The following is a 17769-nucleotide window of genomic DNA, read 5'->3' as shown; positions in this document are numbered from 1 at the left end:
CTGCAACTTTCACGTATTGGCAAGTGTCTAGGTTATAGTTTATGTGGGCAGTTAATCCGTAAGGCTGAAACGTTTGTTGGCGACGGTTGAAAGTCCAGTCTCTAGAATCATCTGCTCCGTGAATGTGGCTATGCAGATGTTTTGCCTAGCAAGCATCACTGATAACTATTGTCGTGGAAATTAAAAACCGTTGAGAAGTCAAGCGGGGACCGGGCGCTGACCTTGCAGTCAAGAGCATTGCTGCTCCGTTTCTACCGTATGTATATGAACTACAGTGCATGTACACGCTAAAAGTAGTTAGGGCGCCGGGCCCCGTCATCTCATCGGATTTCAATGTCCACGACAGTAAAGAACTGTGGCTGCAGCAATCAGAATCACAGGCTATTGACAGGGTAATAGGGGTCGGATTATGAAATTGATCATTATTTTCCTTCCCCATCCACTCGTGTTCTACGCACGCAAACCCTAAGCCGTAGACCTTCAAATTGACTGGCACAGGCGCGCGTATGCGTATCCTTGGGCCAAAGCACGTGCGCATGCCTGCACGCACACAAACGCCCACACACATGCACGTACACACACGCACACAATCATGCACGCACACACACGCACGCACACACACACACACACACACAAAAGCACGCACACACACAAGCACGTGCACACTTCTGCAGCAGAAGCTGGATGGCATCAACATGCGGGCACTGGGCTCTCTTGTGTGGTTAAAACATCGTGACATAGTAGTAACACGGTGGATACACAATCACTTATCAATGTAAGCACGATAGCGGAACTCAACAGCACAAATTATAGTTTTTACAGCGGATAAGAGATTCAGCGACATTATAGGTTGTGTGCCACACGTGGTCCATTGCCGGGTGTTAAAACATTTAGAAGTCAAATTGTCAATGACCCTAACTACAAGGGTCTTGGTCACGAGCGTGGTCTCTAAGCAATGGTGGAAATGTTATGGCTCGTTATTTAGAATTTCAACTCATATCGGTTGTGGGAAGGGGAGAAGAATTTTAAAAATTGCTCCGATCAACTTGTTGCTGAATAACGGTTCCTATACTTAAAGGTAAACTGTATACTCAGCAGAAGACACCGGAGTAACTGCGTGAAGGCTGGCATAATTCCCGGAAAATGTCTTGTCTCAGTGCATGAAAACGATGCACAATAATGATAATAATATATGGGACGCGGGAGCACCGAGCAATCGCCGGTCTCTTCCAAAGGCTATATTTTCTGTTATAATAGTTGTCTCAATTGATTATCGTCAACGGCCATGTGAAATGGCACAGCATAGTGGGGGGTGCTGAAGCAAGCACTTCGGGATTATGAACTTGTGATCACTTGGATCTTCGTCAACGGCCGCGTGAAATGTCGATGGATAGCGGGCGAGCCAGAGCAAGCACCCATGAATTCGTGATCAAGCGCAGAGCAAACACGTCCAGATCATGAACTCGTGATCACCTTTAGTGTCTGTGAGGGCGCTGCGTCATGTGAGCTCGTGAGCAGGTAGTGCTCTCCGTTGATCTCGACGTGCTCCACGTCCCAGACCTTGTTCAGAGAGAAGGGCATGTAGGCCTGAAAGCCCAGGATGCCCTTCCAGGCGTACAGGTAGGACGTGCGCTGCGGGTTTTCCAGCTCCGGCGTGGAGCGGCTGGTCAGGGCCAGCATGGAGCGACCGCACACCGACACATATTTCACACCGGTGCTCTTGTCCGTCTCGATCTCCTGGAACTTCACGAAGCGCCGCTGCAGAGAATCATACCTGTAGATCGGCGCGGTCAGCTGAAACTTGAGCGGCGGATCTCGCTCCATTCGTTGACTGACCAGGGAGGAGAATACCACATGCGGCGTGCCCTTGAGTAAGAACGTCTCGAGCTTGCTTACGCCCTCGGCTGGTATGGTCTGGTTGTCGTCGAACGTGCCCGTCGCCGGGTTCCACTTGTAGACGAGCACGCTGCCCTGTGTAGAGCGCTGCGGCGTAGAGTCCATGCTGTTCGAGATGAACAGGAAGTCCTCGTTCGTCTCCGGCGCGTGGATGTGCTTGACCTTGGTGGCGCCGTGCGAGACCACGCGGAACACGCTGCTGTAGCGCAGCGCGCCGGATTCCTTGAGCTCGTAGACGGTGGCGAACGCCGTGTAGGCGCAGTCGTCCTGCCGGTCCTTGACCTCGCTGCACGGGATGTCGTCGCGGTACTCCGCCACGCCGACGAACGTCCGGCTGCCGATGTGAAAGACGTCGAACTGCTCGCCCCATTCACTGGTGACATCCACTTGCGCAATGACACTGGAATCGGCCTGTACCCAAAACAAAGCAATACACAGAGACAAAAATTCATCACCAAATTCACGTCATTGTAAAATGAATTGATAATAGAACAAATTCACCTGTCCCCACCAGCATTCCAGTCATGGACCTTGACTATGGGGGGGGGGGGGGGGGTATAGTGACATGCATAAATCTGGCATAATCAGAATTATGGCTTCTGGACGCTACACGACCCAGCCCTGCCCCCTTCTCTCCCCCCCCCCCCCCCCCCCGTGCTAAAAGATTAAGAAGTATGTAGCACATAAAAATGTTAACTTATGGTTGTAGTGATTGCGTTTCTCACCTGAATCATACGCTTCTGATGATCCCAGCGATCCTGTCGCCACTGGAACACGACAATGTTTCCGATGGTCTCGTGCGGATCCTGTCCGCGATCCAGCACGGCCAGGAACTCGATGCCGTTGTAGTTGAATGCCTTTGCATAGCCGGCGTTGCAAATGCTGCGTGGCAGGTGGTCGTACGCGTGCCAGCCTCCCTCGCGCCCCCACCGGTAGACGATGCTCAGTTTGCAGCGGCGTGGCACGGGCGCATTGTAGTTCATGCGGCTGGCCACGACGAACGGCTCGTACTGCTGCGTTGTGGGCGACTCCCGACGCTCGTCTTCGGATAGGCGGTCGGTGATCAGCATGCGGAATGGCTCCAGGTCCACGATGTGCGAGAAATCGAAGTTCTGGTAGTGGTCGATATATTCGACGCTACATTGACCGCCTGCGATGCACAACCACCAGAATTGCACAGAGTCAACACACACTTAGAGATATGATGCTTTTGTTAAAAACCGGGAAAGGCCGTCTTGGCGTAACGGTTTAATGTCATTGAATAAATTTGCTCCTGTTTAAGTAGCTGGTGTGTTGCAGCGCCACACCTCACGTCTAGTCGTCCTCTGACTGCAAAGTGTTTTGTTCGAATTGGATATTTCCATCAGGTCGGTGCTGTCTTTAACCTGGTTGTAATTGATTAATCATCACCGTTTGAGTTTTGACACTCGGCAATAAAATGCCGTTTCCAGAAGTTGCTCGACAGAGTTCCCATTGATTACTGTGTGCTGTGTGAAGCATGCAATGTCTTCAGCACACGAGTGACCAATCAGGCTCTAAGCGTTACTACACAACTCGGTTACTGGTCTCTGTTATGTAGCAGCAATCAATATCCCAAGCTAGCCCCCAACCTCCACTCCTGATGCAATACTCACATCTACCAATTCTGGAATCTCTAACTTGGTTATGTTACGCAAAAATCATTAATTTTAGTCAAATTTTCTTCCGAATTTTCCCATTTGAGTCTTTCCCTCAAACCAGTGAACCAGTGAATAATCATTTTACCTTTAGCAATGATCTACGTGTGCCTTCTCCACTATTCCGTGTCTGACACAGTATTCCGGCGCTGTTATGTATTTGTAGCAGTACTCAATATCCCAAGCTATCTCCCAACTCCCGTGCCTGACACAGTATACTCACTGTTCAACCAGTGATGTTATGTAGCAGTACTCAATATCTCGAGCTACTAGTATCCACCCAACCTCCATGCTTGACACGGCATACTCACTTTTTCTCGGTTCCGTCCACCGCTCGCCATCGCACACTTTTAGCGCCTTTGAGTCCGGGTTGTACCAAGTGAGACCGATATTGGCGGGGCGGCAGGGCATAGGCATGCTGGCTCCCACCAGCGCCCGGTTGTTTTGTCCATGGCCACGGATATTTTGTCCTGCGATAGTGGAGCAGACGTGGAGCAGTGTACAGAGGGTGAACAGCCGGTAACATCTTATGCTAAAAAAATAGAGCATTGAATGTCCTTTCTAAAATGACTGGCCTAATGAATGTCTTCGCTTGGCTTAACTGTGTGAAAACGACTGTTATGCGATTGAGACCGATGGTGTGTGTGTCCAAAAGACTCGGATAAACCACACCACCGCTAAATTCCAACAGTGAGATTCCTAGTTTGATAACCAAAAGTTGAATTCAGGCACGAATTAATAACATAGCCATTCCCACATAGTCTTATTGACTTCCCAAATACACTGTCAGATGGGAAGTTTTCAGATTGCAGTTGCTCGCTTCACGCAAACCATAGCATATTCAATGCACACACACAATGTATTTACTACGATTCCCTTGAGCAATCCACGTGTCATAGCATGAGAAAACTCTGTGGGATTCTACTTGGCCGAATTTGTGCCCTGGACAAGGCGAGTCTCGAACATTCGTTGGTAACTAGATAAAAAAAATGAAATTCTCATCTTATTTTATTGGTACAAAATTGGGAACCAAAAAGTAGCATCAGACAACAAGCGACTAAAAGTGTTTCGGAGTACATGAACAAGTACCAGCAGCACAAATATACTCACTTTGTCTTGCTGCGTCTGCCGAGTGAGATGAGCAGGCGAGAGCGTTGGCCTCGGCTGGGTCCGTGTAGTAGCTGAACTCCGAGATGACTCCCTGCAAAAGAAAATAGGATACAGGATCACGCACACGCAGAGGACACTTATTAGTCTTGTCATGATCGTTTCACGCCCAGAAACGAGTTTGACCAGGCGCACGGATCTGAATTTCACAATTCCCTGCATTTCTGACATCATAACCTTTACCCCACTAGCGCTAGTCATCAGCACTGCAAAAATTTTAATCATAAGCAGTTGGCAGGCAGCTTCAGTAAATACGTGTGAGGATCCAGATAAATAATTCCATTCAGCTCCAATTAATTTTGTAAAGGAATATGAGCAGAGGAGCAAAGCCGTCACGGGTATTCTATGTGGGTATGCGCTTGGCGTACTACCCTGTTGATGCTGTCCTACGAATGTGTGAGTTTTGACAGCAGGATGATTTTTGGTGTTGAGTTCTGTTGGCAGCTGATACCGAAGAGATAGCTCATCAGCAGCCAAGCCTCTCGAAGCAGCCATGTTTGTCTGGGACCGCAATGCAATTTTCTTCAAATTATGATGTTATTATGGCCGTCCTGATTCAATCATGTTCCATGTCTTAGCGCCGGCAGTGTCGCAGTGATTCAGATACAAGGAGGCCCAACAGGAAAACAGGGCCCGTGTCGCTAATTGATCAGCTCAAGATGAACCTGGACGCAGATATCATCGGTGTTTTGCTCCGTCATTTCCCCGCGGCACGTTAAGATAGTGTACAAAGTTGCTATTCCGTGGCAAGGACGTGTTCTATTTTCGGTGCGTCTTTATCAGATCGTAATTTTATCACGTCGCCCAAGTGGCACAATTCCCTGTCATCCTCAGAGTAGAGTATCGACAGGCACTAGAGATACACGCAATAGATAGCACGACTTGCCAAGGATGGCGCTTTCGAATCATAAAACTGATTAGCGCCTACCCAACGCTGAACGGTCCGTGCCCCTCGGATCAGCAAGACGCACCGTCACCACAAATGCAATCAGCGGAATTTCGGAAACTGCATTAGCACGTTGTCAGTTGGCTGGCTGGCTGTCGGAGGTGGACAAAGAACCGTGCGAGTAAACATGTCCTCAAGACGCAAATCACAAGTGCGCTACAACCACCAATATGCCCACAATGACTCTAGTGAAGCCCAAGCTACACAAAATGCCAAATGAATCTCATACAGGGCATACCGCGTACATGATAATGAATGGCGTCTTGTTCTTGATCTCCTAAATTACTCTTCGGATCACTCTAAAAGTATTACTGATTCATGGCGGGAGCTTGCTGGTGACAGGTCGCGTGCATTTCATGTTCTTACTCAGGGCAAGTATTTACAGTGGCAGAATTTACCCCCCCCCCCCCTTCACCACACATAGAAGAGCTATGCCAACGTCCCGTATACTGGACACTTGGGCGTTGGCTCAGAGTGCACCAACTTGTACGCAAGGCTTTTGCGGGCTAGCATTTGTCAATGGCAAGTTCCCACGATCATGTCATCGTCTTGCAGGCAGCATGGGCGAACGCCTAAGCGTTTACAACATTGGCACATAGACTAACATAATGTCTGGGGTAGTTGCTAGAAAGTCTTCTGATGGAAGTCTAGACCTTGAAATACCTGTCGTTCTTGATAAACAAACGCCCGCAGGTCTTCTTCTCAAGAGATCATTCTCAGAATAGAAGCTGCCCGAAATTCGGCAAGCACTTTTTCAAGTTAGTTACACGGGAGTGGGGGAGCGGTTGAACCAGGAGTGGCAGTAGGCGAGCAAGACCCTACTCCACATGTTTGTCTGCCCATGAGCGACACCGCCCTGTATCCACATCGACAGTGTCACCAGGTGTCTCTGACGACCTGCGAGGCGCTGAAAGAGCGGCGCGTTTTCAGATTGGGTTCTGGATACCGGAACGCGCGCATAACCGAAGCCGATTTTCTCACCAAAGGCAAGCGCATTGTGTGGTGCAGGCCTTCACTGGTCATTCCGAACTTGCTCGATTTTCGGCATTGAAGCGTGCCACAAAACCGGAACGCATATTCGAAGCCGATTTCCTCACTAGAGGCAAGTGCATTGTGTGGGACAGGCCTTCACGGATGCGTCTCACTCGATTTCCTGAGTTGAAACGTGCGAGCCAAGGATCCTTTTCCTGTGGCTTCAATCCCTTTACACACTACCACCCACCGTACCAGTGTCCATCCATCGGCTTCGCTGACAGTTACCCTCACAAGATGCCGAACACGGTTATTCTATTTTCACCGCGAGACCCCAGATAAGAATTTGCTTTTTGTCTCTCTCATCGGCTGTGTGGTCGCAGAGTCTGCGAGTCTTTTGAGCTGCCACGCCGACTAGCGGCCCACCTCATCCAATGTCCGGGTGTGACCGACTGCGCAACGGTACTGTTAATGTTCTGAGTGATGAGCAGCTCTGGTGAACTCACTGCAGAGACACAAGTGTGAGATTAGCACTGGTGAGAGCTTTCGAGTCCGGGTGTGTGCACACAGGATAGTCGCTTGTTGAACACAACTGCCAGCGGTTGCAATCTTGGTCGGAGAGTGACAATTACATTCGCAACGCAAGTAGGCGATTTAGTGTTGTCACCTCGGAGAATAGTCAGAGCACGAAGCAATCGAAGGAAGTGACAAGCAGTGTGCGAGCACTGTGAGAATCATGCCAACACAATTAGCCCAAAGACCCCATTCATTCCAGATGTAGAGCAAAGGGTGATGAGATCGTCCGGTGCCAATCTGCACTTCTACTCCCTTTAGCGGAGCACCAACCTGCTTTCGCACTGAACACACACTATCACTGCATACTAGCAGTAGTACTGGGTTTAGAGCAATGTGCGCTCAATACGCTGTGTATCCACTCAACTAGATCCCGCTGATTGAGTTTCCTGACATCAAAACCACCACGCAGTGCATGTGGTACTTCCGATGGAAATTTCGACTGTTGCTGCGCGGTGCCTAATTGAAAAGCAGGATGCAAAGGGGGTCAGGTTCTCATGTTTTCATGTTCTACAGAATCTACGGAAATAATCAAATGTGCAGTCAAAGCAGGGTATTAACACGTGTACATAATCTGGTTATGTAATCTTGATATTATTGATGGTATATCGTACATGATTGTACATCTACCAACAGTGCCTCTACAACAATAATGTTGCCATTTCCCGGAAGACCTACAATGTTTAACCAAACATTTAGCTCCCACCCGGAGTGGAGTTTGACATGCAGTTTAACATGCAGATGCACCCGTGGCGAAACAATCCCCGCGGCAACGTCGCAACATGACGCCACACCATCGGCCTTTTGCGCGAAGCGTAACTCGAACACACTGTACTGCTTTACATGACATTAACCGAAGCTCAGTGGAAGCACTGCATGCCTCTCAGTGGTACTTGTTTGACGTTGTTGTGACGTTAACTCGAGTTAAACCTGTAGCAACAAAGTGGGGTTATGCACCGCGGAGACTGATCCGATTTTCCCAGTCGTCTAGGCTGTGTCTGCAGTAACATCAACTCAAATTTCAACTAATACACACCTCTTTAAAAATGTTTACCAGGGTGGCTGCAAAACTAAATAATTGTGTTAATCTGTTGTGACGGACCGCACTGGGGGACCCTCAGAGGTCCAGATTCTATTTTCATGGCCAACTTCGCCTATTGTCAGTGTCAAGGGATTGGGTTTCGCTTGTGTGTCTCCTCGAACAGGCCTCTTGCAGTACACGGCAAATTGGCGTGTAGACATGACGCCCCACAGCAAACATCGTCAGTTCAGGAATGAGGACCAACGGCATAATTACGTTGGTATGCTGGAGAGATGAAGAGGTGGTAACATTTGTCCTGTGCCCTGAGGGCGTTCTTGACCCGTGCGCCTCTCTTTGCTATCGGATATGCGTTACCTCGCTGAGTCCTTGCGCTGCGTAATTGCCTTTTGCTCGTGTTACAAGTCGCGCTGGTAGTAATAAAGCAGTCGTCTTCAAATTGGCGGCCTTCAATTCTAAGCTGTTTTCGTGTCACCTTACACCAGCAACCGATATCTGCAAAGGAACTCATTTCAACTCTCGAGCTCACGTTGCATGGCAGATTGCACTCGTGTTCCGTCAATGGACTGGTCTGCATAATATATTGCAGTACAATCATACTGTGTTCCATAGGCGTACATTTTCTGTGTTGGTCTTTGAGAGCCGACAAGGCTCAAGCAGATCTTGTCACTTCCATTTAAACTGACTTTGGATTCCCTGCGATCTTTCCAATCTAAGAATGCTTTGCCTGCTGCGACAAGAGGTATAGTGATAGACACATGCACGGTGGCAGGGACAACTAGCATCCATCTACACGTACACGTACATGCTCGCTCAGGAGACGTTTCACTGACTGGAACCACTTCTATCGTAACACCTTGCGCTACTTTCGTAGTTTCTTTGTCGCTTTGGCGAACCATGTTTTCTTGTTTGCTCTCTTAATACTTAGTTGGCATATAAGAAAATTGCCATGTTCGGTGAAGGACATTCATCTCTAGGTATCAATCATCCGCACAAGTCACAGTCATAATTATGGCATGATTTGGATCGCCAGTGCGGCATTGCAATCCACATGCTGTAAACGTGAATACCAGCGAAACACTAGTCACTGACCACGTGCCTTTGGATCGCAGTTCCATTAATAATTGCTCGACCATAACCAGTTCTGTAATGCATGGCGTAGCTGCTCATCTCATAGCCATCACATCCTGTGCAAGCCTAATTAACGCTCTGACAGCAGAATGTCACATTGTGCACGCCACTGGTCACACAGTCTTGACTATGGCTCCAACACACCAACAAGAATCATCCCTAGCATGGCAAAACCTAGCGGCGTCAGGATCTCCCAGTTTCTGACTGGCGACGCCGGTGAAATTCACTTGCCAAACATTTGTCGACAATTCAAGTAAGTTCGCGAGATGACCGACCGTCCACCAATGACACGATGCCATACACTCACTCTATGTTGTTGCCTAGTAGTTGTGAACTCCACTCCTTGTAGATCTACTAAGCGTACCTCACCCCTTGCCGATAATTACTGTAGCATACCAGCTATTATTAAAAGTCACTTCAAGCCTTTAGTGATCACTTCGCAACTGCACTACTGTTTACTGCGCTGACCGATGGGTAATACTCGCGTGGACAATGGAAAACTCATCGCGATGACGCCAGGAAAGGAAGGAATGCCCCAAGCATTTGTCAAAGAGAATGGATAGCAATTTGTGGCATGCCACGAACATGGAACATGTTGTGTAGCGTGACTCCGCAGCAAAGGGACCTTGTCAACGCCAATTAGGCATTATGCGCATAATTGGTTCCGGAATCATTGCAATCCAACGGGCTGGCTGGCTGGCCTGTATGTAATCCTTGCTGCGTGTAGTTATGAGCATTATGTGCATCGTGTGCGTGGGTTAAATGAATTAGTGGCTGACTGCTGTTCTGTGTGTCCGTCTGCTCTGTTAGCGTAAATCCTGTTTAAAACCTTAGTCTGGTGGGTGGTTTCAGGGACGGGTATACTGTGGCAGCAGTTGCAAACCAATGAACAATGGTTTCCCATAGGTGTTATCATGGTATGGCTTCTCAAAACATCAGCACTTCTACTACTAACGGTTGCTATGAACAGAGTGCTGCGAACTAGCAAGTTCCAACATGTCGTAGCTCAGGAAACACCAGAGCACAGCAAATGCGCAGCGGTGGAAAGGCCACCGCGACTCTTTCAAGCACCCACTCCCCCGGACCAGCATTGTGAATCGTTCCACACTCCAGTACTGCATGGATGTGCTTGGCGCAATTCTTGTTACCCTTTGTACTGCGTTTCCAAGGCAGGTTGGTGCCAGAATTTAGTATCTCAATCGCTCTGAAGTGCCCACTTAAACGCACCCTGATCTCCGCAGTGAGCACGAAATCCTCATGGTACTGGGTTCCCCGTGCGGCCTCCACCCTGCCGCGGGCAGTTTTATAGATGGAGATCTGTTGCCATGCGTTGTTTACTCCCACGTAACTATTGATACACAGGCACGATTTCACCGCGATTTACACCACCCAAGATATTAACAAGCCCTTTCTTCAAGAGTCGCATTCAACTACGCACTCTAACAGAACAGGCTAAAGCATTGCATGTCTACAGCAGAAGAGGCAAAACACAATAAACCGCTATTTAACTCTGCACTCTATGTAATACCGTTTCTGGGCCGTGAATTACAAGTTCACTGGGCTCCGATCGAGGTGAAGCCACTGAAGGCGATCGTGCACTCAACACGCGTTTCTGAGCGCAATTCTGAGCATCGTCCCAAGTGTGACGCTAACAAACCCGTAAATCGTCGAGGCTCGTTGAAATCTCCTGGGGAAAAATATGTTCTGTGTTCCTGGTATGCATCTCATTACAACGATACAACCTAGTGTTAATGACGACGTGGTGGTACTGGTTCTAGAGCACACGACACGTGTACAAAACTGTCCATCCAATCGTAATAATGCCGCGCGCTCGATCCATCAGCAACTTCCGAAGTCCACCGACATCCGCGTGCGCGAGCGTGTGTGTGTGTGTGTGTTCGGCAAAGGGTTAGTTTCGTTTAACGTCCTGGATGGCCTCAGACCCTTTCTACGGCAATGCTGAACATTCCAGGCGTAACATGTGCTAGGTTGTTCTGCAAGCTGTTTAGACTGTCGTAGAACACAGCCGGTACGAGGATGCTCGCTCGTTCAGCGCTTCGGGAAAAGTTTCGTGTTAACGGCTTGTGTAGTGTTCCGATGCGGGTATTTGGAAGAAAAGGTTACACGATTCTCGCGTTCTCGCGTTCACAATGAAAGCAGATTCCTGGCCAGGTGCTGAGTGCAATTGCTGGCTTCAGACAAACTCTTCTGTCATGCCACTGCTGAGGCTAAGTATAATTACTGTGATTGTTGTCAAGATGCGCAGGATGACATAGGCAAGGGGAATACGCGCAATAAGGAGACACCTGCATTTTGAGCAGGACAGTTTCCACATGTTACGACCTGCAAGTGTTTGCTTTCGCTGCATGCTGGCCACTCGAACTCTACCATCATCGCTAATAGGGCACAGCGAATAATTATGTTCGTGTTGTGCATGCATGCACACGGTGAACTGAACTAGACAAATTCGGGGGGAATCGAGCGCTGTGTGAAGGAGCCGTGAGCGAGAGCGCCTCCCAATACCACTCACGTGCACGCAACTACTTTGGTGAGATAACTAGGACATGTAGTTCTGCGCGCCACTTGTCGCGTCCACATGAGACCCCACAGATGGTGTGGGCACACTTCCTGCTGCAGTACCTCGCTGTCCTTGCGTTCTACCAAGACACCCGGTTTAGCACGGGAACCATCACAGAATAGTATGTCCTATCGAACAGCTGAATGTGAAACGGGTATTGTAAATACTGATGATGGAGCACTACAATGCTTGTGTGTTTCTTTCTGGCTTTTTCACTTGACCAACACCCTAGGAGATTATCTCAGCGTGTAAGGGCAGAACACGTTACTCACGATGCCCTTTTCGAGCGATTCCCCTGCTGCCGCAAACATGTCGTTCGCCTTGTACCCCATTCAGGTTTACCGGGTGTGAATGTATGGTGCGTTGGGCAAGATGGTCGAGCCAAAAGGTGGTCCATCGCTTGTCAGTTGCGAGTTACGCAACAGGCGAAGGCGTGAGCTGTCCAAATCGGTGCTATTGTCCTCCCGCCGAACTGATAAGCCCAAGGCCCAACAACGGAGCAAGATAAACATTTCCTCGCCTTGCTCAGCGCACGTATTTTCTGTGAGCCGAAACTGGAAGGCCTTAAGATTGTCATCACTATGGCTAGGTAGACCAATGTCACTTCAGATCCCCGATCCCCTTCACACCTCCCCTGCGTTCCGAATCGGCTTTTGTAACACCTTGCGGTAGGCGCATACTAGCACTATCCTCGTCATTAGAAGCACTTGAGCGAGCGAGCGAGGGGGGGGGGGGGTTGAGAAAGAGAAATAGTCACAAGCCATCGTTGTGTACAGACGGCTCGGTACAGGAAATGTGGCACTAAATTAAAGTCGTTACACGTGTACATATGAGGATTTCGAGTGGCCCGCTTTGCAACATGATCTCCTGGCGGCCAATAGCACTGTTGGCGCTCGTTACTTGGCGGATGGTGTTCACTCGAAATCCAGCCACGCAATTGTTCACGGTAGCCTAGGACTAGCTTGCAACAGTGGTAGTGAGTGACAGCGCCGATTTGGACAGAACCGCAGCTCCAGACGCGCCCAGTGCATCACTGGTTAGCTCTTACCAAACGTGTCCAATCCAATAGGGGAACACCTGAGTAGGCACTGAGACCGTAGAATCTATTCCTCCGGCCATGACCATGGCTACACCTATACGTCAAGCTGGTATTCCACTCTATGTATTTGCTACAAACCATCACATCCCTTATCCTTATTTGGACTGCCCATCACCCCAGTACATATGTAATAGCCGAGCGCCGCATACATGCAGCATGTACAGTACATGTACACGAAGGCAGAACACGAAGGCAGAAACACGCGAGTGGTCAGTTGGGCGGCCGGTTGCGTCGCAAAGATCAGAGAGAGCGAAGCGCGCCAGGGAACCCTGGCACCACGCTCTAACCATTACTGTGTGACAGTGGGGTTTCCACGCGCCTGCAAGCAGCTGCTTCTCCCTAGGAGGTCGCACACCTCGACCGACATCACACTCCTGCGGATTTTAAGATCAGACACCATTGACCTGGGGAATGCCCGAGTAACGTATTGACTTAGTACAGTTCGTGATGACGATATCACGCAGCGTGGTGCCAGCATCACACTGCATATCATTAAAAACGTTATGAACGCATCTTAACAGGTCCAGGTGTCGGGTGCCGTCGCACCAGAGTATCAAAAGCGAACTCACACACGTCTACTATGGTCTGTCTGCCGATACGATGCTAGAAACTTATTATAGCACTTCAGTATTGTGCATGCCTGTACGTTCTTAACTTAAAGATGGCAGCTGTGAGTTGACTCTGGCTCCAGGCAAGGAAGAACCGAAAGGCGATCACAGTACTGGAACTCCTGCTGCGAGGAGCGTTCCAAGACATTGCTTGGTACGCTCTGACACTGACAGACTAGCCTTTTCCCGCTGAGCCAGGAGGGTAAACCCCCTGGTACGAATCAGCAGAATGTTTGCAGCGCAGGTCCATATCAATACTGTATTGGTCACAATAATACCATTTAGCGCTAATCACACCCGATAGGAAGCTGTGACTTTCTATCAGCTGCCGTGATTACTTCTCTATCGCAGTCACGTACAAGATGCAAAATGAAGCCTTTTAGTGAGCAATACCCCAGTCATCGCCATGTGCCTTTTGCCCAAGCTTGCCAGCGTTCACCGAGATCAAGGTGGACACCTCACGGCCAACGAAGACTCCAGAATTTACAATAGAGAAATCAACACCACCTCCCTACGAGGCTTCCCGTGCCTCGCTCCTGATTGCCATGCTGAGGATCGCTTGAGAGAGTGACACAACAAAGATGATCCCCTGCTGGCGGGGTATTGCTGCTACTACTACTACTAGCACGGGGCGGATAATGATCACGTGAAGGGGTCCGGGTACCTCCATTGTACAATCATGTACATATACACTCATTCGCATGCATTAATAGCGGAGTACAGACTCGATTACGCCCTTGGAACTTGGAGCATTGAGAGTCATTGGAAGCTACACGACCACTACAGCGCTAACAGGTTCACGCCCCGCCCGACAGTCAGTGCACCACCATACGAATCACAACAGCACGCAGTCAGGGCGAACACGACGGCAACAGTCTAAAAATTAATAATTCCATTATGCAAATAGACACACACACACACACACGCACGCACAGCATCAGCGAATCACCCCAAAAGCTAGCCTTGCGTAGCACCACTCTGGTGACCTGCGTAATGTTGGACCTGGTCAAAACAACTCCTTTACTGGCCTTTAGTAGTGGAGCAATTACCAGCACATTCTGGTCCACATAAAGTACAGGGGTCTTAGACCATTGTAGTTCACCAGCCTTGTCTATCCATTGTTGTTCGTCTATTGTATTTTGGACTTAGTTCCCGTAGGGTACGATACTCTCATGTCCACACAGGGTGCGTTTGCCCAATTTTAGAACGACTCCTACAGGCTGTAAACAACGCGAAAGCCCCGTGGGTGTCTTCTACGTTCGTCCGAGGCGCTCAATCTCTCCCTCCAGTCCTGAGCAGAAATGCATCCTTGATGCTTTATGGGGACCATTTCGGGACGGTACAAGCTGAGAATATCTTATGTCAAGAGAATTGCGTCTGTATAAGCAGCGGCTTCGAATTTCGAGCGGTGTTGTACGAACCCCGGGCTATCAATTGACACGTAATGTCACCCGAAGGCTCTCCTCAAATGTGTGAACAACACACCGTTCGTGGCGAGACCGCCGATAAACGTACTAAACACGACCCCGTGACCATGACGTATGTGACGTCACGATCTATGTACCTTCTCCACCTTCACACACAGTGCAAATGTGTGCAAAATGTATCTGGAAATACACGTCAAGAAAATGTCCCAATTCCAAAGCTTTCCCTTACCTCAAAGAACTGCTGGCCTCCGTGCGCCGCACTTCGTCGTCTGCAGCCCATCCGAACGTTAATGTCGTCCAGGTCTTCTGGCGAGACGGCCACCAGGCCAGGGAATCCGATGATGCGCCATTCCCCGCAGTCCACTCTGGCCCGGGCGCTGTGCCTGTCCACGCGCAGCGTCAGCGTGTGCGTCGTGTTGTGGCGAATGTCCTGAAACATGTCAATGTCCAGCTGTGGCTGGTCGATAGCATCCACGGCAGTTCCCTTGATCGTCAGCTTGATACTGGACTTTGGGTTGATAGAGATATCGAACATGGGCTTGCTCGTTCCCTTGATGACTGATAGCAGCACGGAGCGAACACCGGACGTCCACCTGAAGGTGATCTTGAGCGAGAACACGCTGCTGATTCCGCAGGGGAAGAGCGTCTCCGCGTCTACCACCAGGTTGTTGTTGCTGCCGTGAAAGCTTAGCGCTCTCACACTCTCGCCGCGCGGCCCGACCACATCCACCTTGCTCGTGCCCAAGGCTGCTTCGGGTCTTCTGCTCAGCAGGCGTAGGTCTAACGCAGCTCGAAACGCTAAGAGGAAGTTTTGAGCTGCAGAGAATCAGGACAGAATCACACGTAAACGGAAAATTAGTACGAACCATGGCATACTGCTTACTCGGAGGGATGACTTTGAAGTTATTTCAAACTGATCAGGTTCGGTTGAAGTTCGCGTCCACTCCAGGAGATAAAGAAACCACGAAGATATTCCGATATCGACTTTGGCGACGGTCGCTTCCCTAATCAAAGTACATGTCGTTTTGCCTATGAAATAATTCCAGACTTCACAGAGTTTTCCAAATGACACACCCAATATCACGGTAAGTATTACACATCCTTGGAAGTGCGTGACTAGACTCTCAGTGCCACGCGAAGAATGTGCTCCATTCATTCGTCCATGTCACGGAGTACTGCACAATGCCATGTTTACCGGCGGGTGCACATAACATTAATTTCCTCGTGTGGGTACTGTATAGCATAGCAAAGGGCACGGTATAACTGTGTAGAAATATTACAACTAGATGACGAGCGCTGCTGTAAGATTTACAATCATGTCAGCCCCGTCCTGCTACTGACCTTCGCATTTTGATGCTGTGGTCCGCTGCGAAGCGAGTAAGCATACAAGGAGTAGGGACGCCAGCGTCCGCAATACGCCACACCTTAGCGCCATCCTACAAACTGAACAGTGGAGCCTGCTACCTACACAAGCTACACAACTAGCACCGTACACCGCAGACCACGCGGAGCGCTGTGTGGGAAGGCGGTACACGCTACAGTGAACCGTATTGTATTGTGTCCGAACTCCTCAGCAAAGATCAGGAAAACAGCGAGGATCACCAATCGGCTCTCACACCAGTGGATCGCAGTCGTAGGTTCCAGACAGTGAACCAAGCCACGAACAATTTATTTCGGGTTGCTCAGTGATGGTCAGATCGGGAACTGGCGAGTTAGGATGCCAGGTACCTAAATATGAAGCTCTCACCGCAAGCCTTGGCTGATTTCTGACTGCCGCACTGGTCTCTGTCATCGCTTTTCAATGGGAGCTCACGAATGCAGATCAGCCTCGTACTCGTACTAGCGAGACATGATTTTACCGCCGCTACATAGCACCGTAACCCGTGGATGGAGTGGAGGGCGGGATGGATGGATCGCGTGCACGCACCGTGGGCCCAGGACGTACATACATTGCCATTGGCTTTACGCTCATGCCGGGGTCAGACCTGCTCAGGCTAAGCCGATACCATGCCAGTGAGTGCGATTGCGCCCCGAACGGAATCTGCGCCTTCGCCACTGATCCGTCGGTGGCAGCTTTCTGCTGTGATCCGCTCCGGCCTAAGCGAATACAGAGGGCCTTGCCAGTATTAGTGTACTGGGTAGCTATGCCTTGTTTTACCAAATGCGCGGCGGCGGCTAAGCTCGACCTGTGGCATTTGAGTGGATCAGAATGGGAAGCCTGGGTATATGTTTGGGTGGACGGGTCCACGCCGAAGGACGATAGGCGGATAGTGTTGTAGCTGGTTGAAGAGCTAGGCCTATGGTACAAGAAGCCAAGAACACGAACAGCCACCCTGGACTTGTATCGGCAATGAAGGGATGTCGGGCATTGGGCGTCCCCTAGTAGTGGCCGCCTCGCCTGGCCCAAAACCTTCACCGCCATGCTTTTCCATAGTATCACCCTTTGCTTAGCCCTTTCTGGTTATGCATACGCGCGCGAAACAGTCACCACGAGCACGACCATGGCATTACCCCATGGCATGGTTCTTCGCAGTAAATGTCGAGTTTTTACATTTGATGTACATTCGATAGTACTTTCATCATGGCTATGCAGGCACCGCGAGTATGTTTCGTGTAGCCCCATGGACCAATATTGTGCACTTATGCTGCAGTGCTGC

The 17769-nt window shown here is 49.7% G+C and overlaps 1 protein-coding gene across 1 annotated transcript; it reads right to left on the bottom strand.

Annotated features, from left to right (window-relative positions):
* Positions 1-681: 681 nt before the first annotated feature.
* Positions 682-16887, bottom strand: LOC135830145 (uncharacterized). The gene is made up of 6 exons (XM_065342537.1): positions 16454-16887; positions 15342-15928; positions 4683-4773; positions 3884-4042; positions 2622-3046; positions 682-2307 (listed from the first exon to the last, which is right to left on the bottom strand). Exons 1-6 carry the CDS (start codon positions 16545-16547, stop codon positions 1456-1458), a joined length of 2208 nt encoding a protein of 735 aa, XP_065198609.1. The 5' UTR covers positions 16548-16887; the 3' UTR covers positions 682-1455.
* Positions 16888-17769: the final 882 nt, after the last annotated feature.

The sequence above is a fragment of the Sycon ciliatum genome, chromosome 13 (genome assembly GCF_964019385.1).
Source record: "Sycon ciliatum chromosome 13, ocSycCili1.1, whole genome shotgun sequence".
Taxonomy (NCBI): Eukaryota; Metazoa; Porifera; class Calcarea; order Leucosolenida; family Sycettidae; genus Sycon; species Sycon ciliatum.
Note: the sequence above shows the minus strand (reverse complement) of the source record. Positions and strands in the feature narration are given on the sequence as shown.